This window comes from Lygodium microphyllum, chromosome 19 (genome assembly GCF_053477565.2).
Source record: "Lygodium microphyllum isolate KBCC chromosome 19, Lygodium_microphyllum_v1.1.10, whole genome shotgun sequence".
Lineage (NCBI taxonomy): Eukaryota > Viridiplantae > Streptophyta > Polypodiopsida > Schizaeales > Lygodiaceae > Lygodium > Lygodium microphyllum.
In genome coordinates, this window is record NC_141153.1 from 11,557,163 (window position 1) to 11,580,519 (window position 23,357).

The window sequence follows — 23,357 nt, forward strand, 5'->3', positions numbered from 1 at the left end:
TTGAAGCAAAAGTCCAATGTCAAATGAGCAAGCAAAGCTCAAAACATCATGTGAATGACATCCGAGTATCCAAGATACATGAAGCATAAGCCGAGAGCAAAAAATAATAGATTCTTCAAGCCCGTAACTGCATAATCCACAAAAGTAATCAAGGCATGTAATCACAGTCAATATCAATGAAACTGAGCTCAAATCTCATTCCAAAAGCATGTCATAGTATTTTGGGAAGTATACATAGCAATCAAAGTAGTCCCAAAAGCATAACCATACCATTCGGGTACCAAAATAGCATCAAACATGCATTATGGAATTTACTATTTACTGTCCAAACTAAAATAGTTCTGTTTTGTGTGAAACAGAGAATAGAAAACTGCACAGAATCAACTTTGTGAGTACCCAAATTTGTAGATCTTGTTGCGCTCTTCGTTTCTAGCTATAGACACCTAAATCCAATATCGTATGCAAAGGTTATGGCCAAAATACAATAGTGTTGTCAAGTTGCCATAATTGTACATGACTTCTACAACATGCATTGTATCCACTCAAAATACATAAAATGGTTGCCTCTCAACTCAATAAGCACTCAACAAGGCTCAACTCAGTTAGGAAGCTCCTCAACAAGCAGGAGCAAGCTGGAATAAGTTGGAAGAAGGAAAGACTCAATGCATACCTCAAGAGAAAGAAACAATGAGTTGAAGCTTTGAATCTAGGTTGCTATGAAACCTGGAGTTGAAGCTTTGAATCTGGACTGAAGCAAAGGATGAACAAGCTCCTCGAATGGTTGGCTCTAATACCAGTTGAAGGAAGTGAGCCCGAAGTAGAAGCACGCAAGCGGAAGTAAGAGCTATGGTGGAAGAAGCAAGGGGGAGAGAGAGAGAGAGAGAGAGAGAGAGAGAGAGAGAGAGAGAGAGAAAGAGAGAGAGAGGATGTGGCAACTCCAACAATCACAATGTGTGACTGGCCTTCCCTTTATTCAAATGTCACTAAGAAAATAAAGAATGAAGTGACAATGATGGGCGCTTGCCACTTGCGACTAGGCATAGACGCCTTTACCCCCAACAAATGCACATTAAAAAGACACGAAAAGCTTTTAAAATATCTCTTACTTTGAAATTTACAAAACCTTGCTTTTTCACAAAGTCATATCAAGGTGTTAAAAGCAAGAAAAAACCAGCCAAGAGTGCCAATTTTTATTCTTCTCATTGAATTTCATGTAAACTATCAAATTTGCCAATCTAATCTATTAATCTTGCTTATAAACATGAATCTTCATTTGCATTTTAAAAATCTAAAAAATCTACATATAGTTAGCTCGCAACCCTCGTGGACATAGCCTTTTGTCTTCATTGAAAATAAATCTTAAAAGTACAATCCATTGCTTAGGTAGCTTAGTTCGCTAGGGTAAAAGACTTCTCGCATTTCGACAATAGGATCTACTCTATTTGATGATTCATGGAATCTTCAATCCATCACCTTAAACTCTATACAAAAGGGCTTTTTGTACCAACTTTCACCTTTGTGGTCTATTTCTAATATTTATAACCGTTCGAATACTGAGAGATCCCATCCGTTGTCAAATTGCATTAAAAATATCCTTATTAAGGACAAATTCTTTACTTAAAATGATCTTGTGAAGATAAGCTTGGAGACCCCTTTTCACCTTTAACTAGTGCTAAAAGAAATTTGGTCAAATTAGTAAGCCAACTATAACATCGGACCACATAGCGTAATGTCCCATTCACTAATCTCTTCATTAATAAGAACACAACTAAAAGGCCCATTTTCCTTTCCTCAAAATTAGCTCTTATGCTCTATTTAATGGAGCTATAGTGAATCTCCTACATCATGCTGTCGTTTCTCAATATGCTACCAACATAGCCAACTACCTATGCATAAAGGATTCCTTTGAGTATCTATCGAGCTCCTCAATAAATAAAGATGGGAGTATTGTAAGGTGCCACATGCTTGCAATAACAAAAAGAAGAGGCAGTAGCATGTAGAGAGAGAGGGTTGAAAGGTTGGGGCATAGATCATAGATAGACATACAAGAGGCTTGTGGTGTGGCTTAGGCATTTTTGGAACATGCCTGAGGCATACACATTGTAATTGCTTACTTCGTTGTGATAATATCAAAAGGTCACATTATTTTTAAAAAACTTTTAGGACAGCAATGTTGCGCGAACTCAGCTAACCCTCACCAAACAAAAGGTGCCTAGACATAGATAACAATGGGACGTCATATTGAGCCTTTCCCAGAATAAGATTGCCTAATAGGCATAGACCATATCTGCAGTAATGTTTGCAGTTGCAAACACAAGTACTGGATTGTTGAGGAAAAGTAAGGTTTTGACTTTCAAGATTGTATGAAGGGGCTGACCACTGCTGGCCAGTCTCACTGCTAATTGGCAGTTTAATTTGATGGTGGTAGCCTGCAGTAAGCCCAAAAATTCCTTTCTGCCACAAAGGCATCCCATAATGGATATCGAAAGGCTTCAACTCTTATTTGGAAAAACAGAGCTTAGTAGACCACTTAGTTCCTCTTTCCTGTTCCACCTGTATGTCTTTAAACATGTTTAAACTGTCTGGAATTCACAAGGGTCCAACTTAGCAGAGCATGAAAAGGATACAACAGTAACCCTAAGGTACAAACATGTGAGTTGCAGACACTAACCTTGTAGCTACACGTGTTACATTGCAAAACCCCATAGATGCCAACTTAAAATCTCCACCTCACTCTAGTTAACAGCATTAAACTCCACATTGTAAGACTCCACAGAAGTCAGCAATAAAATCTCCACCTTGCTGAATTCAACAGCATTAAAATCCATATTTCAAGTGCATTATATCATTAATGCAGATTGGCAAAATATAAAGCAAGCCCCGTTTTGGAAAAACAGTTTTGTCAGATCAGCCAATTCACAGTAACATCCAAATCTGCAAGCACACCTGGGTATCTCAGGGCTACCTGTGACACAAGCCCTGACAGTTGTATTTGTTTCCTAAAAACTCGCAAGAACTTCCATCATTGACCCTCAGCCACAAACAAGGCCACCGTCACCACAAAAGAAGCTACTACTTGGTGTAGCTTCAAAACAACCTGTAAGTGCAAGTGGTTACTCCATGCTATTACATGGAAAGTGGATTCATGGAGTAGAAAAGGTTCATTAACATGGCATGAACTGAGCTGTAGTGTATAAACATTTCAAGTATAAAGCATGCCCATAGACTTCACTCAATTGACAGTTGCAAGATAATCAAATACAGTTCTGACTACATAGAAAAATATTGGAAGCCAATATGAACTTATCAAAATGATGACTGATGGATGAACAGGAACAAAATGATGGCCCACTGCTGAAAGCCTTGCCATCCTGTATCATTCAGAATAGAACTTTACAAGGGAGCTATAGCACATTTTACTGTTATGTTTTAGCTCATCCCTCTGATCTACTGTTGAGTGCTTGGGGATATCATATGTACATGGTTCCCTTTACAACTACATATACAATCTTTTTTTTCTGACATGAGGTGACTTGGGAACCTCAAGACACCTAGCTTCTGTTGTTCAGAGATTTTGTAGCAGAAACAGACATTCCAAGTGAAAAGATCTAAGTGCTTTCTTCCAAGTCTTTCTTCTTAGACAAGCGTTTCAGAAACTCATATGTAGTAATCATAGTAGTTGCTGACATTGCCATCATAACCCAGCGAGGACCAATGCCTCTGTAGCAAGCCAGCCAGCCCCCTTCTTTGACAAGGCTTCTGACTGTCTCCATAACTGTTGGCCTGCTATTTGCCGCACCAGCTAGCACTTGAAATCGTGTTTTGATGGTGTCCAATGGAGTAGTAAGAAGGGCAGTCACACCTCCTGCACAGGCTGCACTTGCACCCTGGACACCAACCACGAGGCCTGAACTTGGGGCTGGGCAATCTCCAGCCAAATTACGACAATATCCTAAGTTGCTCCAGACTGTTCTCTGTGCAAGGCAATAGGATGCCCACCAAAGAGCATTGGAAGGTGCATACGTAAGGATCGACATGCCAAAGCCACGGTACAGGCCTCGCCACCCATCTGTCCTGAGAATGGTCTTGAATGCATCATAGCCACCTTTATAGTTTGTTGTGGGATGATCAGGGTTCATGTTCTTGCTTTGCACCATCAGCCGCTGGCTGATCACATCAACAGGGGTCCAAACAAGCTGTGCAGCCACAGAGGCACTAAGGCCCGCAACTGCATTGGATGTGGCAGCAGCCGTGGATTCAGACAACCCTACTTCCACGGCAGCGGTGCCAACAGAGCTTTTCGTGATTTCCAGGGTGCTCATGTAGAGAACGCGTGCGGGGATGGTCCCAAGAAGGGAGGTACTGAATCCACGGTAAAGGCCGCCGATGCCCTCTTGGCGGAGGATGCCGCATCCGAGCTTCAGGCTGGACGAAGGCAAAGACGTTACCTGTTGCCGCGTCTTGAGGACCATGACAGGGTAGAGCGTAGCAGAGACGCCGGAGAAGAGAGCTGCACCGAACAGGAAGAACTTGGTCTTGTCGAGCATTTGCCAGTCGACGTCGGCAGGAAGCTGGAGCTCGGTGGAGGAATGCTGATCGGAGGTACGCAGACTCATGGTAAGGGGGAGGGAGGGGGGCAGGAAACCCTAATTTAAGACAGAAGGGGGGAAGGGGAGAGGGAGGTCTGATGTGACTAGGGGTAGGGTTAGGGAGAGGAAGCAGTACCTTAAAAAGGGCCGATCCATGGTCCGACGGATTGAACACACAGTAGGGTTTTGCCGTTCCAATGGGCTGGGCCTTCCCTTCAAAAGAGAGCCGACGCAAGATTTTGCTGCAGAGAGAGAGAGAGAGAGAGAGTCCGACTGCGGCAACAAAACAGAGGAGAGAAGAAGAAGAAGAACAAGAAAGGAAAAAAGGAAGGAGAGAGAGAGATGAGGAGAATGCAGTTGGTGAAAATGGTTTTCTTCGATTTACGTTTTTTTTTAAAAAAAAGTTTTTGAAAGCCCCAAATCAGGCTCGGGCTTGGCCTTCGAGAAATTGATCATATTATAAACTTTAAAACACAGAGATAGAGAATCTTTATCCATTCGTATAAAAGCAGGGCACGTCATCCCGATTGGGGCCCTTCCCACGGTCCTTCCACGTTGGATGCCACCTAGAACGCAACACTGTGAAAACTTTTTATTGTATTATACATCTACTAACATAGCTCACACAAAACTCCATTTTAGTGTATTTTTAAGAAGTTGGGTTTGAGAAGAGGGGAGACTCAATGCGGTTATAGCCGGGCGTACGAACATGGGTGGCTCACAATAGTGGCCTTTTAGGCTAAGAGCACTTTCCCACAGTTGTTGTGTTGTTCCAAAAATGTCCCACATGACGTTCTCACAGTGCATTCCCGCATTTTTCGAACCCTCCTAGCTAGTATCACTCGTTCCTTTATGGAAGTTTTGATGATGGAGCCCCAACTATGTTCACCATGAGAAAGTGGTGAATGTCTTTGTAAAAGCCTCCATGTGTAGTTTCAAAACCTCTCCTGCAATTTATTGTATCTCGTCCCCCTCTAGCATTCGATAGCCATTCATGCCATAACAAGTCATTTGATAGGCACTTTTCACCATCATGCATCAAGTTGTCAATCATGTAGCACATCTGTCAAGCATCAAGCTATTTGGCACAACCATTTGTGCAATCTGTTAGACACCATGTCAACATCAATTGACTAGACGATCCATTGTGCAAGAGGATTGCAACGCAACACATTGAACACATGCACCATGTGTTTGTGCAAAGCAAAATAGTTTTATTGCAATTTGTAATTTTCACGATGCACTATTCACACATTATTCTACACACATTTGTGTCATGCACAACTAACAGCCATCATTGTGAGAAAGATTGCAACTTAACCATCGTATAGTCATTGGTCTAGGATTAGGTGGCCGGTGAGAGTATGATCCCTTGTTTTGTTGAATAGAGGATTGCATCACTTTCAATAAAACAAACATGGTTTAATGCAAAAGTTCTTTTATTCAAAATGAGGGATTGACACTATGATGCATGTGTTTGGGTCCTACATTGACGAATGTCATTAATTCTTCCTGGATTAAGACGTCCATCCAACATTAGCTCTCCATTAGGTGTCTGCACATTCTATTGTGCAAGAGGATTGCAATGTTGTCACAATCAAACAAAGGTGGCATGTGTTTGTGCATGGCTTTTTTTTTTTGGGCAAATTGTCTTGTGCTATACAATTTGCATGTTGGGTATTGTGTCATTGGTCTTCTCTTTAGAAGGTTATATTGACTATGCTTTTGCATTTCCGTCTTGCAATAATATCTACCCAAGCACATCCGCCATCAACTTTTACTTGATGTCCTTCTAGAGGGTAGTTTTTATAAGATCTCTAGGTTTGGAACTACATAGTCCTTGTTCATGATCAACAATGCAAAATTTAATGGTTGACCAATTGTAAATAGGTCTTGCCTAATAAATATATTTAATTTCATGAAAATGGAAGTGTAGTATTTGCTATACAAGCTATTGTGTAGCTTGAAATATTGAATTTCAAGTAGTGTTTATCAAGACTATAATTGTAAATGAGATGTCATGGGGGCCTTCATGCAATAACATGATTAGGGTTTCAATATAATATGCATATGTTACATGTCCATGTCTCACAAAGAAATTATGTTTATGAACATGTGTGATGTAGCCACAAAGTATAGAAGTTGTTGATATCAAAAAAGGGACCACGTCTTTATAAATGTAGCTACGAAATATGGAACTAAATTTATTGTAATTTGCAATTTTCTTAGCACTGGCAAGTAATGGAGTTGTTTGTGATTAAGTACACTAGTGTATGTTTTCTTTCATGCATTGTATTCTTGTGTGTGATATTATATATTGCAGTTATGATTGAAATTTGAAATACAGTATGCTTACTTTTTTGTGGTGAATTTCCATTGAATATCTTTAAGATGATGTTAGCTTTACTATGTTGCAAAATATCTTAAAATGTCATTATATAATAGGCTTAAAATGCCTTAAGATTATTCAATTAGGTTTTATTGCCACATTGTGGTAGCATGTTGAATCTCATCATGTTGTCCATGCTATTAACTATAGTCCATGAAAATTTGGTTCCAACATTGTCACTCTTTGATAATTTTAGTGGTAACATTTTCAAATGGTCTCAAGGTATACATCTATAATGGTTTAGGGTTCTCCTCTTCTCATGAAAGAGCATATTATTTTGTTCCATGAATTCACATTATGTTACTATTGCACAATTAGAATGCCTTCACCCTTTGACTTGGATGAGTCCACCCTGCTCAAAGAAAAACAAATGGGCTATTTCTAGTTGTTGCAAGTTTTATCCTCTCAACTATCATTTGATGCTGCATCCATCCCATCACCTTTTTTCTTACACCCAACTCTACCAACATCCACATCTCTTTCATTTGCCTTTTACCATCAATGTTCCAACTCCCACTACTACCCCAAATACTTTGCCCTGCCCCTCCCATATGCCACCATTACCCCCGCTACCTATACCTAGACCTTTTCCATTGCAACAACCCATTATTTCTTCAACTTGCGACAACTTAGCTCCCCATTGCCATTTTTTTCCCATTGTGTCGCCTCCCCTTCATTGCCCTTTCCATCACTAACCATGGTTAACTCAACATCCATCATTGTTTCGTCACCTCCCCCATCACCAAACGCACCAAGTCAAGCAGACCTTGATGGCAAAGCTATTGATTTCTCTTGTCTTGTGGATGGGCATAAGATACTAGACACATGCTCGAATGATGTACCAACTCCTTCCACACAACCCTAGAAAAGTAAACACCACCTCCCCACCAAAAAAGAAGAAGGCCAAGGAACCAAACACAAATAACTCAAATTCTACTTCAAAGTCCAAGAAGCAAAAAAAGTGTTGAAGCTTGTAGAAAGAAGCTAGTTGAGGGTGAGGAAACAACATTCAGGAATTAATAGTCTATGGAGGATTTTGGCATCATGGTAGATGTGAATTTGTGGCTCGACAAGGAGATGACCAAGCTATGAAGGAAGAACTAGTTTCTTTCCCTTTATGAGCAATGGCAAACAATTTCTTCTTTGTTCAATGAGGAAAATGTTAAGAAGTCAACTCTACAATGCAAGGACAAGTGGGAGAACACTTTCCCTGAGTACAAAAAGATATGTGATTGGGACAAGATTGTATCATCAAGTAAGAACTATGCTCTCATGACAATTGATGAGGGGGTCGAAGGTAGCTTCCCAACTACATTTGATAGGACTTTGTATGACATCCTTAATAGTTGCTTTGACTTGGACATTCTAGTTGATTTAGACCCAATCCTCATGGACATGTCCATCTCATTTCATCCCATGAGAACACCAATGATACATCAAAACCCCCAAAATCCATGATTTATCCTAAAATCGCGATTTTGTAGTTTTTACGTGTTTATGAAAAAATCAATAGATTACCAATTCTTGTTGATTTTCTTAATGTTTCTCATAAAACAAATCATTGACAATCAAGAGCAATCATTTTCAACCATATGCAATCAAGATCTATCATAAAACGATGAAATTTATCACTTACTTATAAAATCGTGCTTTATCTCACATGAATCTCGTATTTGGAAGGCCATTGACATTCACTAACAGCCATTAATGCTCCTCCAAACATCAATCTATGCTCCATCATGTCTCAACATCATCTGCCAATCGAAATCTCTCAAATTAACCCATCCCCTTCTCTCATAGATCGAACCATAAAAACATGCATCAAGAGGAGAGAGAGAGAGAGAGAGAGAGAGAGAGAGAGAGAGAGAGAGGAGAGGAGAGGAGAGAGAAATACAATTCTAACATCTCCATTCAAGCAGCCATTTTATATGAGACATTAGGCAATTGAGAGCAAAATTTTTGAGAAATCCATGGAATCGATCAAGTTGGGCACTTGTTTGTTGCCCCACACCACCCTAATCTCCAAATCATCGCCAAAAATGGTGTCCTTCTAATTAGCGTCGAAAATAAATTGCCCCCCACGTGATTAATTTTGGGCCTAAGGCCCCCTAAGGGCTATAATCCTTCAAATCTTAGGCATTATTTGACTCCCCCCTCGAAAGTCCAGCCTCTTACTTCTCCTTCATTCGCCGCGACTGATTCCACATCTGAAAAATCCTGCGCATCCAGCTTGAGGTCTTGAATGGCAAGAAGTCATCTTACTTTGGTCCGACACTAGAAAAAATTATGAAAATTTTGCAACCACTGCAAAGGTCAAAATTTGCATTCTCGTCTTCCACGATCACATAAAATCGTCGGATCCACCTCTTCCTTTTCCATCGGGCTTTAAATTTCACTTTAAATTTGCATCATTCTACTGTTTTCTGGCATGTCTTGGTCATTTAAATCCTGCTCTTGGTTGATTATAATTGCATTTCATAGTTTAAAATCCTTGAAGGAATAAGGATGTACTCGATGGTCCAGATGTCTTCTTCAATAAGTATTTCCATGTTTATAAATATTTTTAGTATGAAAATGCCTCTAGTTAGGAAAATTAGGAGTTGGATTTTCATGAACCTAAGTTGTATGAATTGTTTTGGGCATAATAGAAGTAAGAATCACTATGGTTGTGCTAAGAAAAATAGCAAGGTTGGGGGTATTTCTAGAAAAATGTCATCCTAATGAAGAGCACCTTGCTCTGTTACCAAAAGGAAGGTCAAACCAAACAAAAAGAGGCTGAAAGCACACTTGATGGCCACAAAACATGGAAGAAAACTTTGCTCTTCTCACTAAGAATCATATCCTCAAATACACAAGAGAGAAGGCACACAAGAGAAGTAATTTTGTCTCTTCCTCTTCCTCACTTTCCATGAGAATGGGCAATGAAATGCAAAAGAGAAAGAAATAAGAATGAGATAGATGAGAGTTGTGCTAAATGAGAGAGTGAGGAATGAACCATGAGGTGAGAAGATGAAGGAAGAGAGAGGTTGTAACCAACTCAACAACCCACCTCCTCAAATCCCACAACACAAACCACCTCCTTTTTCTTTCTTGAAATATGAAATTGGGTTTGCATCCATATGATTAAGGTCTAAAGACCCTTTTATTTTGGGATGAGACAAAAGGCTTTAACCTTCCTTTTCCTTTCACAATATTTTATATAAATGTTTTTTTCCTTGATAAAAGTTACAATTAGGAACTGTCATGATATAAGAGATGTTTCCATGATGAACACATTTGTGTGCTTATTTTTGCAAACATTTTTGGGATCATCATTCCTCGTGCACTTAAGTGTGAAGCATCTTGCGAACAAACTTGATGCATCGAGTAACTAATATATATTTTCTTCTTTGATCACTTTCAATTTTGAAAAGTGGTTGGTATGAAAAATATTTACTCGTGTTGAAATTGTCCATGTTTTTTTTTTTAAAGAGAACCTGAATTCTTCCACTAGAGGTACTACCCAAGCATCTACTTCAAATTCTATTGTTACCAATACAAGTGTAAGCCGAAGGAGACAATTCAAAGGACAAGGAGGGAGGAACGAGGAGTCATGGGGTGTGATGTCAAGGGCCATGATCAAATACTATAAATATGTCATGTATATATGCAATGGAATATAATATCAATCAATCAATTTCTTCTTCTTTGCATCATTTCTCTCTCGTCTCTATGTATACTCTTTTAGGGTGGCGAAATCCCCTTCCCCCCCAAAAAAAACACTTGGCAATCATGTCTCGCACTATTTGATAGCCAACAATAAGCAATGTTGGTACAACTACTACAAGTAGCAATAGTGGTGTAATTGCAACCATTGGCCCAAGCCCATGCCCCTCCTACAAAAGTTACAAGAACAAACCCTCCAATGCTAGACCCCAAGTCAGTAGGAAAGTGAAGGTGTGGTAAAGACAATCGTGCACTCACTACTTCTTTATTCTAAATATATATTTATCATTGCTTGTTTCCTTCAACTACATCCACTTGTACAATACAAACATTTGTATCGAATTGTACTTGTTCACTTTGTGAATAATGGTGCTTCTACAATGCAATCATTTGTAACAAGTTGGATAGAAATGTCCATAACTTTCTTTGGTTTTATTTGTGCTGTGCATCCATAATTCCAATGAACCAATGTATCAAGTGCACAAATATGTCAAGCACACTAACATATCATTTGCACTAACATATTGAATCCATAAACATATAAAGTATGCAAATAATATTAAGTGCACAAATATGTGAAATGTACAAACATGTCATGCTAATATATCAAGTGTATAAACATATCAAGAGGGAAAACCTTTCAAGCACAATAATATCAAGTGCACTAATATGTCAAGTGCTGCATATACATATCAAGTGGAAACATATCAAGGAACAATAAGAGTAAATGAGCCTATGTACTTCAGATAATTCTAACCAATCATCACAAAGATATTAAATAGACAAACTAAGAGCATATAACTTTGGTCAAAGATAGGTGAACTCTAATAGTCAAAGAGAAAAGTTTATTAGCAAAAGACATTTTGGAGACCATTACAACTTTGCCATCAATGACAAATTGATTCATGGAACTCATATATGAGGACAGTGAATTTCATCTAAGTATATAATAGTCTCATCAATTATTACGTTGAATGCATGGGGAGGATTAGGATTAGCCTCACGATAATTTGTAAGGCTAGACCAACCTCATCCATGAAAAACCATCCCATGGTCAATTTCCATGTTATGAAGCATGTAACAATCTACAATGATCTTAGGAACCTTTAAAATATGTGGATTTCAAATGACACTATCCAAAATGCACCAAGCATTCTTTACGTGGCCAAAGGATTGCTTAGTAACCATATGTGATGAGGATAGGCTATAGTTGTAGTAGGTTTGAGTCAGCATCAATGGCTCTTGCAAGGGAATCAAATACTAAGGGAGCTAATAGAAACCCCAAGTATGTTGATTATGTATTCAAAGATATTATATCCTCTTTGGTAGAAGACAGGACCATTAAGTCATCGGTTTGTCTACACCAATCTGAAGAAGGAGCTGTTTTGGAGGACTCTGCGATCATTTATTTGTTGGCCTAGGAAAACCAGAATAAATGTCTACAAAGTGCAAATTTGCATCCACCATGCCTTGGAGTGTCATTGAATAGTTTCCCTTGCGATCATACCAATTGCTAGCTAGCAAGGAAGTTTTTCCATTTTAATGTGTGTGCAATTGATTTCACCCATGCAATTAGGGAAATCTTGAAATTTCTCCATCTCAGCCTTAGTGGCATGTATCTCCTGAGGGGTGGATGGCCATTTGATGACTTGCTTGAGAAATGAAAGCATGCCTTTAATGAAGTTGTCCATAAATGTGGAGACTATGGATATTTGTTAACCCCAATGCAAAGAAAGCAAAAATAAACTTTAAAAGACACATGGAAAAGTGGAAAAAGGCGGCTCGGCTAAAGAAATAGGAGGAAAAAAGGCCAAAAGTGCAAGGACAACCTTAAAAGTTCTAGGTAAGGGCAAAAGAGAAAATGCACATTTTAAATATAAAAGTGCACTCTAAGTCCTTGTAAAAGAGTGCTAGGCTCCCTCTTGTGCAATTTGTAAATGTAGACAGGCATGGCTGAAGGCACAATGCAAAAAGGAAGGGAATACGAAAAGAGGACCTAGGCTAAAATGGTTGGGAATGTAAAAAAGTGATGGGTGCCCAAAGGGGATTAGGGTTAGGGTTGGGAATGTAAAAAAGGGATGGGTGCCCAAAGGGGATTAGGGTTAGGGTTTTGTATAAAAGGCAAAAAGTGAATGAAGAAGCTCATTCTTGTGTGTGGCCAAAACTAGCTCTCCTCTTCTCCTCTTCTTCTTTTTCTTACTTGCTTGAGCTTGTGCTTGAGAGAGGGAGTATGAGGGTGTCTCACACGTGGTAATGGAGCATGGAAATGGGAGCTTGAGGATCAAGCTTGCATCTTGGATTGTGGAGCTCTCGAAGTACTTGATGGAGGAGGCAACTCGATCAAGCATGAAGGTAAGTTCACTACACTCATAGGTGTGAGAGCGCATACGACTATGTGAGAGGTAGCTATTGCACTTGGCTTGAAATGCTTGAAACAATAAGTGCTCTGTAGGTCTTGGCAGTCGAGCGAGAGGCTCCTACATTTTGGTTCCATTACTAAGACAAACGGATTCAAGTTTTGAGTGCTTACATGCTCCAAATCGAGCATTGAAGTAGGGTTTACCCTGAATCGGTGCTTGAGATAGATAGGAAGCGAGGGAGTTGAAGAGGTATTTGATCTCTTTTGAAAGTAAGTTTTTTTTGGTTTTTTGGATTTAGGTAAGTAGGTGGGATTAGTGGAAGTGTTTGCTTGTTATTTGAATGCATTTAGGTAAGGAAAAATCAAGAAAAATAGAGAAATACACATTAGGGTGTTTATTGTAATAGCAGGCCCAAAACAGGGGAAAAATAGGGAGAAGAGAGCTTCAAGGCAATAACAAGGAATTCACCTAAGATAAGATAAGCTGAACAAACCTAGCAGTAGAAGGAGACCCCTTGACATTGAATAGCAGTCAAGGACCCCAACCATCGAATACTGAGAGACTTGAATCATCAAGCCGTTTAGGAAGCAACAACAACAAGGACGATTAGGGACGTAGCTCTACTTGACTTGATCAATTTGATTGATGCCCTAGTTGCCCAAGAAGTTAGCAATATATAAAACTAGCACCAACCTGATAAATGACAAGCTTCACTTGGGAAAATTCCCAGTTAATACTCAACATAAGTGATGACCCAATATGACTTGCAAACCAAAATGGAGCATCATGGTAGACTAGTCAAGGACATCTTGGCCAATCTAGAGGAGGAGAGAAGGTTGGCAAGGAAAGCATTGTAAAGCATGGCTGCCTACAAACTGAGAGCAATGAGCTCAAAAGTTAAGACAAGACAGAGAAATGCACGAGGTTCAATGTGTCTTAGCTCTAAGCAATAGAACCAGGACATGACCGAATGCTGAGAAAGATAGAGCCTTAGAGGCTGATCTTACACTAAGCGAGCTTATCACAAATTGACTCTTAGATAACATAGTTGTGGAGCAGAGAGGAGTAGCTCTAGCAACTATGTTGCTAGTAGGACTAGGAATCATCCCAAACTCTAAGAGCCAGATCAATATACCTAATGTTGCTAAGCAACTTGACAAGTATCAGCCTAACAGTGACACATCGTACAGCTTTGTGGTGCAATTCAAGAAAGTATGCGAGAGGAGAACGGCTTCATGAACCTTGCTCAATGCACATAAGCTTTCGGACTTTGCCTAAGAGAGACAAAGGACAAACCTGGTACACTAGTCTAGACAATGTTGAACACAATGAATTTAATAACCTTTGACAACCTCATCATTAGATTGATGAACATTAGTCAAAAGCACACGGAGAATATCTGACACTACATTACCTACATGTAGAGTCTCTTTAAGAGAATCCTAGCCACAGAGCGACCTAGCAAACGAGTGGTCTCCACTGTGTTCATAAGCGAGATTCGAAGTGAAGTGCTTTACAAGGTCTTGGTAGCAACTCAACCCTGCAAAGGGATGTGCTAGCTAGGGTCTTCGAAGAAGCCATATGAGTGGATGACCTACTCAAGGAGAGGAGCTCAAGACCTACAATTCGAGACAGCGTTGCCTCGTAAATCTTAGAAAGAGCTACGATCATTAGTGAAAGATCATAACAGAGAACCCAAGACAAGGGAAAGAGTGTCGACCAAAGCTAGGAGCTGGCGAACATGAAGCTAGAGTTGGCTAGGCTTCAAGAGATGATGAGAAGACCCGCACGACCTCACATGCAATGTGTGCATTATGGAGGAAACCACCTTCCAGTAGAGTGCATGGATCCTAGATCTTGACCTTGTGCCTATTGCGGTAGGTTTGGCCATGATTCAATGCATTGCCAATTATTGAGGTGGTTGCCATACCCACAGCTATACAATCAGCCTTACTACCTAGGGGATAGACCCAATGATTCAAAGCCAATTGTCCCTAGGATGGACATCAACTCCACAGGGATACCTAGACCACCTAGACCCATCTTTACCTATCCACTGAGTGATGTTCCAATACATTACGTAGAGGAGCTGAACAAGGACGAAGCATACGTAAACCCTTACGTCTCATATGACAAAGAGGGTAATCCCATCTTGATGGATTTTAGACCAGTGTCTGTGATGGCATTGGGCAAGGAAAGAGGTAGAGGTCTAGGAGGACAGAATCAAGAACCTATCTCATGTTGGACTTGCAGTCACCTAGGATACATCTCATCATGATGCCTCGAAAAGGAGCAAGCCAATCGAGAGAAGGCCGACTTGAGATACCTTGAGTGTGGGATCACACACTTGTATGGTGAGTGTCCTTAGCAAAAACTATCCCCACTAGTTCGGCTATTGTGCCATCTATACCATTGGGATTGTTCGAAGTTGAAACACTTGATGGCGAAGCCACACCAATTCCATTGAATGTCATGACTCAAGCAAAGGCAAAGCATGCCAATATTTCATTACCACAACCTAGCAACCTCGATGCACCCTCAATAGGGAAGAGAAGGTATAGAAGAAGGAAAACAAGGGCTGAGATGAAGATTATGCTTAAGATAGATAGTGCCACCACATTACCAAAGGGAAAGCAAGTCACACACGCAAAAGTAGAGACATGTGCTCTTGAGACAATAGAAAAGGGAAGGAGAATATCTTGATCCAAGGCACCAATTAGAAGTGGTTGATAAGGTCAAGGAGTGGGTGAAAGAAGCCCAAGAGCACCTAAAAGATGTGGAATCCATTATCAAAGATGAGATCGATGAGCTCTCTAGCGTGAGCACACTAGTCTCACCTACTCGGTTAAGATCAAGAGACGCATTTGCACCCCACATAACACTACATAGATAGAGCCTAGAGATCATAGGTGGGCAGATTGCCCAAGATCATTGGAAAAAGAGTGTAGAGCCTAACCAAAAGTAGGCAGTTGGCAACTTGCTCATGACATTGATATCGGCCCCTATGACCCTACCTTTGGGAGACTTGCTTAGGCAGAACTCGATGCTATGGCAAGGGTTGAAGCAGTGGGTAGTCTTTGCACATAAATGTCTTTTGGAAATGTAGAGAGTTGCACATAGTCTTGCCTGTCAATACGTTAGGGATGCTATAAGAAAGGCAATTGTAGATATAGGAGTAAGAGTCAATGTACTCAGCCATGTAGTCTTGCAGGCTTGGGGTAACCCACCTGTGGAGACTGCAAGGTTTAATGCCATGTTGGCTAATGGAATGAAGGTGAGACTATTTGGAGTGCTAAAAGACTGGCCCTTGAAGATAGCGGAAGTCTAGTTCTCAGTGAACTTCTACGACGTTCTGCTAGGCTAGCCTTGGATGCGAATTGCATGAGTGATAGAAGATTGGGGCAACGATATCATATTCTTTTGCAATAAATTTGATGTTGTAAGAGTCCATATGGATACTTGGAAGACCACTCCAATCGACCTAGATGCCATCTTTGTTATGCTGAAAGGAGAGTCACAAGTCAACAAATCCTATGGGCCACTAACAAAGTATATCCCTTGCCTCAAATATGAGCAGAATATTGGATACATGTGCTAGCCACCATTGATCTTCCATTCTCAGATGAAGAGGAGGATTATAAATAGGCTGCAAGGACAGTTAGTGAGTTCCAAAAAGTCACAACATCTTAGTTGTTGAAGGTTAGGGTCCCACCATCAATACCGCTTTGCATGATGGCTAGGAGCTCTAATGGACAACCAATAGCTATCCCTTTCCACATTCCATCTAACAAACTCCAACTCCAAGGGACCCTTGAATATTTGACAAGAGGGCTGGTAGATAACCCAACTACCAATCTTAGACCCTTCAAGGATCTCATGGACTAGCTGAAGTGGTAGTGGATTGGGCACTAATCATAGATGAGAAGAGGGTTGAGAATAGAAACCTAGGAGATGATGAGTATTCATAAGATAACAATTCAGAAAATGAGTATAAAGATTGCTACTCTACAAATGAGGAAAGTGAGGAAGAAGCTGACACAATAGAGTATGCCATGGACGGCCAAGTGATTGAGCAAATACGAGTAGATTCCAAGCCATAGAAAGCCATGTTTTTAGGATCAAAAGATGAGTCCTTAGAACAGAATGCGATTGGGTTGGACCACCTAGGGGTGATAGACTATGAGCAAGCTGGATTAGTTCAACCAAGTACTGCACCACTCCTTAGAATAGAATCGACCTCAGAGTTGTAACCATTAGGCGAAACTCCTTCTAGCGAAGGTTGTGAGTTCGACTTTGAGTCGGAAGTAAGCTCTAAGAGCAACTCGGAGATGCCCCGACCACCTAAGGCCAAAAGCACCAAAGGGGACCTCCCATTCTACGTGAGGCATGGGTGGTTGAAGGAGGATAAGAGAAAGCAGCCAAAGGGATTGGAAATTGAAGAACAATGAAAGCCCCATGACCTACCTAAGTGCTTCACAAAGTTCAAAAAGGGCAACAAGGTAGTGATCTTGTTAGGAGCTAAGAGGCAAGGATAAGCAAATGAACCTATCGAAGGACCTACTAAGGTCAAGGAAGCTAACTTGATATAGGGAAAGGGGAAAATCCTCAACCCACGTTCATAGTTGATGACCTGACTAAGTGAGAGGAGGCTGATCTCGTTGCTCTCCTACGAGAGTTCATAGATGTATTCGCTTGGTCCTTAGATGAACAAAAAGGAGTCGATTTGAGGATCGTAACCCATTACATCCTGATGACTCCTAATGCAACACATGTTAAACAACAATGGTACTTGATGAATCCAAAGTACGCACATGCCTCAAGAAAGAAATAGATAAGTTGTTGAAGGCTAGATTCATCTACGAAATCAAGCACACGGACTAGGTATTACCCATAGTGGTTGTCCTAAAGAAGAACAGAAATATTCGAGTGTGTGTAAACTATAAGAATTTCAATGCTACAATGAAGAGAGATAACTATCCACTGCCCACACGGAGCACATGCCCAAAAGAGTAGCGAGAAAAGAGGCCTCCAATTTCCTAGGATGGATTCTCAGGTTATGATTAGTGCAAGTACACTCCGACGATAGGCATAAGACAGCATTTGCGATGGAATGAGGCATGTTTGCCTACATAGTCATGCCATTTGGGCTGATGGTGAATGCCTTAGCGACCTTTCAGCACCTCATGTGTACCATCTTCAAAGAAATGCTTAGAAGAATTGGAGATATTTGATCTATGCATTCACTCTAGATGGAGAGAACACCTAGATGAACTTTGTGTAGTACTTGAGTGGTGTAGGCTGTATAGCCTCTCCTTGAACCCCTTGAAGTGCTAGTTTTGGGCGAAGCAGGGATGCATCCTAGGGCACGTGGTATCTAAGAATGAATTTGCCACCAACTTCTCCAAAGTTAGAGTCATTGTCGATCTACCACCACCCATAAACTATAAGGTAGTTCAATGCTTCATGGGACACACACGGTACTATCAGCGATTCATTTTGAACTGTGTATTAATCGCTAGCTCCCTTTACAAAATTTTTATCCTATTCAAGTGGATCAAGGAATGCCAACATGCCTACGAGGAACTAAAAAATGCTCTCACCACTGCACCGATTCTATGAGCTCTACATTGGAACATAACATTCCACGTACTCATTGATACATTGAAGTTCACTGTGGGAGTTGTTTTGTGCCAACCTGGTGAATATAATCTTGATTATCCTGTGAGCTTTGCTAGTAGATAGCTCATGGATACGAAGATGAATTACTTCTCCATGATGGAGAGGGAAGACCTAGCCATGGTATTCGTTGTAAAGAAGTTTCATCATTGTCTTTTGCCTACATCCTTTGTCTTCTTCATTGAACCATCAAACCTTGCTTTACCTAGTGAACAAACCTTGCGCTACAAGGACGCATAGCTAGGTGGTTGCTTCTGCTTCTAGAATTTGACTTCCTTGTGGTTGTACTCAAGGGTAAGCAGCATTACATGGCAGACCATATATCCTGCATACCCACAGGAGAAGCCGCTGGACATGGCATCATAGATGACTTGCTGCCTGATGTGCACATGTTTAGCATGTCCAGTGAGAGAGACATTTTCAGGGTTGATCTAACATCGTATTAGGGATAGATGACATAGTCCAAGTCCTAGAGCATGGATTGCTTGAGAGACATATAGAGAAGGCTAGGCTAAAGCACCTTATCCTTAAGATTTAGCCTTATCAGTTAATTGCCGACTAGCTTTATAGACTAGGATAGGACGGGTTACTGCGAAGATGTGTGTGTGAGCATGAAATGCATGAGGTGCTTGTGTTGAAGCACATGGTGGAATTGCTAGAGGACACTTCAATAGAGACACTATAGCACACAAGGTGCTACAATCTTAGCTATGGTGGCCCACCCTATTCTGCGATGCTACTAAGTTCATGAAGCATTGTGACGAAAGTTAAAGGACCAAAGTACCCATTCATAAGGAGAAGATAGAGTTGACCCTAGTAATAGTGTGACAACCCTTTGAAAAGGGGGGATCGACTTTATTTGGCCAAGTACATCATTGCAACGACAGATTGTCTCACGAAATGGGTTGAAGCTCGGACCACCAGGAAGAATGATGCAAGGACCATGACTAAGTTTCTTTGGGAGTAGGTGATCTCGCAATTTGGTTGCCTAATCGAGCTAGTTAGTGATCAAGGTACTCACTTTATTAATGAAGTAATTGCCCATTTGCTATCCACATTCTTAATCATCCATAGAAAATCATCACCACTACCCTTAAGCTAATGGTCAGGTGAAATTCACGAATAAGATCCTAGTGAAGGTCATGACTAAGGTACTCTGCCTCACGCAATGACTAGGACAATAAACTCATGGTAGCGTTATGAGCCTACATGATAGCCTACAAGACAGCCATAAGGCAAACACTATTCAAGCTTACCTACGTGATTGAAGCAATCTTGCTGGTGGATTTTTTCGTTCCAAGCTTAAGAGTGGCAATGCAAGAGAGATAGGATGGTAAGGAGACATGGACGGAATGCTTGGTAGAGCTAGAATGCCTTTTTGAGACCTAACTCTTGGCTACCCCATGCGCTAATCTGTGAAAAGGCAAGATGCAAGAGCTAGTTTGACATACATGTTAAACAACATGACTTTTGGCAAGGTGACCTAGTGCTACTGTACTCTATAAAGGGCCATAAGCAGAAGATGAAGTTCAGAGGATTGGGGCCTTTCAGGGTCCGCAACATTAATTGAATTGGCAACATAGAGCTCAAGACCCTAGCCCCAATGCATCCACCACTGCACGAGTCTCCAATGCTTGAACCCCCTGTAAACATAAGAGTAGCCACCATCATTGAGATAGATAATGAGAATGAGGAAATGACATAACCTACCTACCTACATATATTAGTGACTGCCTAGAATACACGCCTTTGATTCACTCATTAATGAGGGAGCTAACTGTAATATCCTTATGCATAATCATTGGGCCCTCATTGTTAAGCCCCAAATGCACCCTACCAATGCCAAACTCAACCCATTTTGGGGACAATCCTATCCACTACATTGGGAAAGTGCAAAATAACGATCTTTATTGAGACTAAAAGCCTATCTATGATCTTCTATGTGATGCCTAACACCAAGGCTGCCTGGTAAGGAATTGGTGCTAGGATGCACATTCAAAAAGCAAGCACATTGCAATGTGCCGACTATGACTCACAGTGCATTCACCTCACCATTGGCAATGTTCGATCAGTGACGGATTTCAACAAGGGTAACACAACTTCATCGTAGCACCTACAGTGAGGACAGATAGAGGAACCAAGTGCAAGGTCTAAGGAGGGGGGTCATAACTTGTTCCACCCTACCAAGACAAACCACCCAAACCCAAAGGAGACACATCTAGGACCACAGAGCAATAAACCAAATGGGTGCCCAAACAACAACCACAGCCGCCTAAAAGTCAGCCCGCCACAAACCTGTAACCACAAAACCTCACATCCTAGGCCTAGGAGGTAAAGGTGGCGCTATTGAAGCAGACAAAAAGTCAAGCTGCAATGGGTACCCAAATACCTATTGTGCGCTCAAGGCTACTATGAAGGCAACAATTTGATTTGGTTGCCCAAGACTAGGAGCAGTACATATGCTCCTCAATCCAAGCCCTCCAAACCATCTCCACAAAGCAATGAGCCAACTGGGAATGAGAAATACATTGACTCAAAAAGCACCAAATCCATAGAACCACAACGAGTCTATCGACCAAAGCTACAAACCAACCGGCCCTAGACCAACTCAACCTAACACTTCTAGTGTCCCAACTGCTCCACATGCTAAGATCAACACATCAATTGAGTCGTAGGACCAATCCATCGCACAAATGACAGACAAACACCCCATTGAACATCCCATAAGATAGGCATCAATAGTTGAGCTATCCAGCTCAACCTCCTGCCGCAGGCCTCAAACCCTCCTATAAGTGGAGATCCATCCTTATGTTGGCCACGGACCTAGCCATGAATACAGAGGATGACTTAGTTACCTACATCAAATGCTTGGATACCACATTCACCATGTTGCCCTAGGAACTATGAGTGGTGAGACTTGGGCCTCCTCCACGAGACATTAGCAATGGAAGTGCACTCCTTGCCATACACTTGGGAGGACTATGAGTTCGTGTTTGTCAAGATTCCCGAGGTAGCCGAGGAATTTATTGACAGTGAGATATCTCATGAGCAAGCTTGCACACAATGGTTGATCACATCCTATCACAGGAGCAAAGTCTCTACAACAAGCCACAAGTTAGAAGAGCTGACAAAGCTAGCCAACTTTGACTCTTTCTTTTTGGTGAAAATGGTATGCTCTGCATCTCAAATGGGAACAAGAGGGCTGCCAAATCATGACCAACACCGAGCAGAGACGCATAATCAAAACTGTTGAGTACGACCCTACCCATGTGGCTCCTACCTTGTTCAAAGTCTTGGCTATCATGCTTAAACGACCTTTAGAGGAATATGTCATGGCCCACTTGTATTTCAATCCAATCTTGACCAAGGAAGAACTGCATATTGCTAGTAGAATGAACTCCGGTGACTTCATCACTAATGTCCTGATCTACATTACACATATAGGCATTAGACCTCACGACATGGATCATCAGGCCCACTTGGAGTATAACCCAAACTTCTACAATTGGCTCATGACAAAGTAGAGCACATCAAGCATGTGCTTAAATGCCCTTGACCCTTCATCCTCTAATCCTAGGAAGGATATTCATCATTCCCAAGGGGGAAGGGGTAAGATGGAAGAAAACATGAACTTCAAAACATCAAACCGAATTTCAAAAGCAAAAAAGGATGAATAAAGAAAACTTAGCAAAAAAGGATGAATAAAGGAAACTTGTACTTCAAAGGAGCTAATTGTAAGCTATTGTGCCATATTAGGAACTCAAGATGGCAGGCCATCTTCTGTTCTTAGAGAAAGAGCACAACAAGTACCGACTAGCCATCGAAACACAAGTCTACAACTAGCCGAAGTACCATAGCATCAACAATTTTGAAGAGCTAGTAAACAAGTAAGGAGTGGTGAGAGAAATAGTCAAACGGTGAAATCTCCACAGATACGTAGAGAAGCTGGGCTAGAAGATCAACCACGAAAGATGCACAGGATTCCTAAGAACCTTCGATACAAGAAAGAACAGTGGCATGGTAACTGCTAGGAAGGAAGGCTCCCCTAAAAGAGTAGAAGTGGTGCTTAGCTCGGAAATAGTGGAGAAGGTCTTAGGGTTGGCCAACACAACAGAAGAGACTGAAAAGGGATGTTTATAGCATGTTGAAGATGCTCAAGACAAGGGTTCACACCAATGATGGGATTAGTCTAGTAGACATCCCTGACCTTGCCATCCATGTACAAGCTAAAATGGTGCATGCCCTGTTTTCTAGTCACCGATACAATACCCTTATGGCTCAGATTCCAATGCCGATGATTCTTGAAAGTATTGCAGTAGGGACCCTAGATGAAGTAAACCTAAATGTCTATGTCCACAAGATGATTGAATCATCAATGAAGGCATTATCATCAAACCAGAGACCTGCAGCAGGAGGGGAGTCACTAGCCACCACAGTCGAATCGGACCGAAAAATGCCTGCATCAAAAGCATCCCTAATAGGATTTGGGGGGCTATTGACCACACCAACATCCAAGAAATAGTGGGAGAAATGGGAAGGGAAGAGGAAGTAGGGGAGACTCTAGAGAGACCTCCCACCAACGAACATCACCTCTCTCTAGTCCCACAAAGCCCATCAACATCTTTGAAAGCAAGAAAG

The 23,357-nt window shown here is 41.1% G+C and overlaps 1 protein-coding gene across 2 annotated transcripts; it reads right to left on the bottom strand.

Moving 5' to 3' along the window:
- Positions 1–3,331: 3,331 nt before the first annotated feature.
- Positions 3,332–4,867, bottom strand: LOC148019566 (Mitochondrial substrate carrier family protein). 2 transcript variants are annotated; one of them, XM_087699569.1, is made up of 2 exons: positions 4,726–4,861; positions 3,332–4,592 (listed from the first exon to the last, which is right to left on the bottom strand). In XM_087699569.1, exon 2 carries the CDS (start codon positions 4,545–4,547, stop codon positions 3,609–3,611), a length of 939 nt encoding a protein of 312 aa, XP_087555695.1. In that variant the 5' UTR covers positions 4,548–4,592; positions 4,726–4,861; the 3' UTR covers positions 3,332–3,608. The 2 variants fall into 2 exon arrangements, with proteins under 2 accessions (XP_087555695.1, XP_087555694.1); XM_087699568.1 differs by having other exon boundaries at positions 3,332–4,867.
- Positions 4,868–23,357: the final 18,490 nt, after the last annotated feature.

Excerpts from the sequence above, each read along its gene's own strand:
- LOC148019566 (XM_087699568.1), bottom strand. The coding sequence starts at position 4,616 with ATGAGTCTGCGTACCTCCGATCAGCATTCCTCCACCGAGCTCCAGCTT.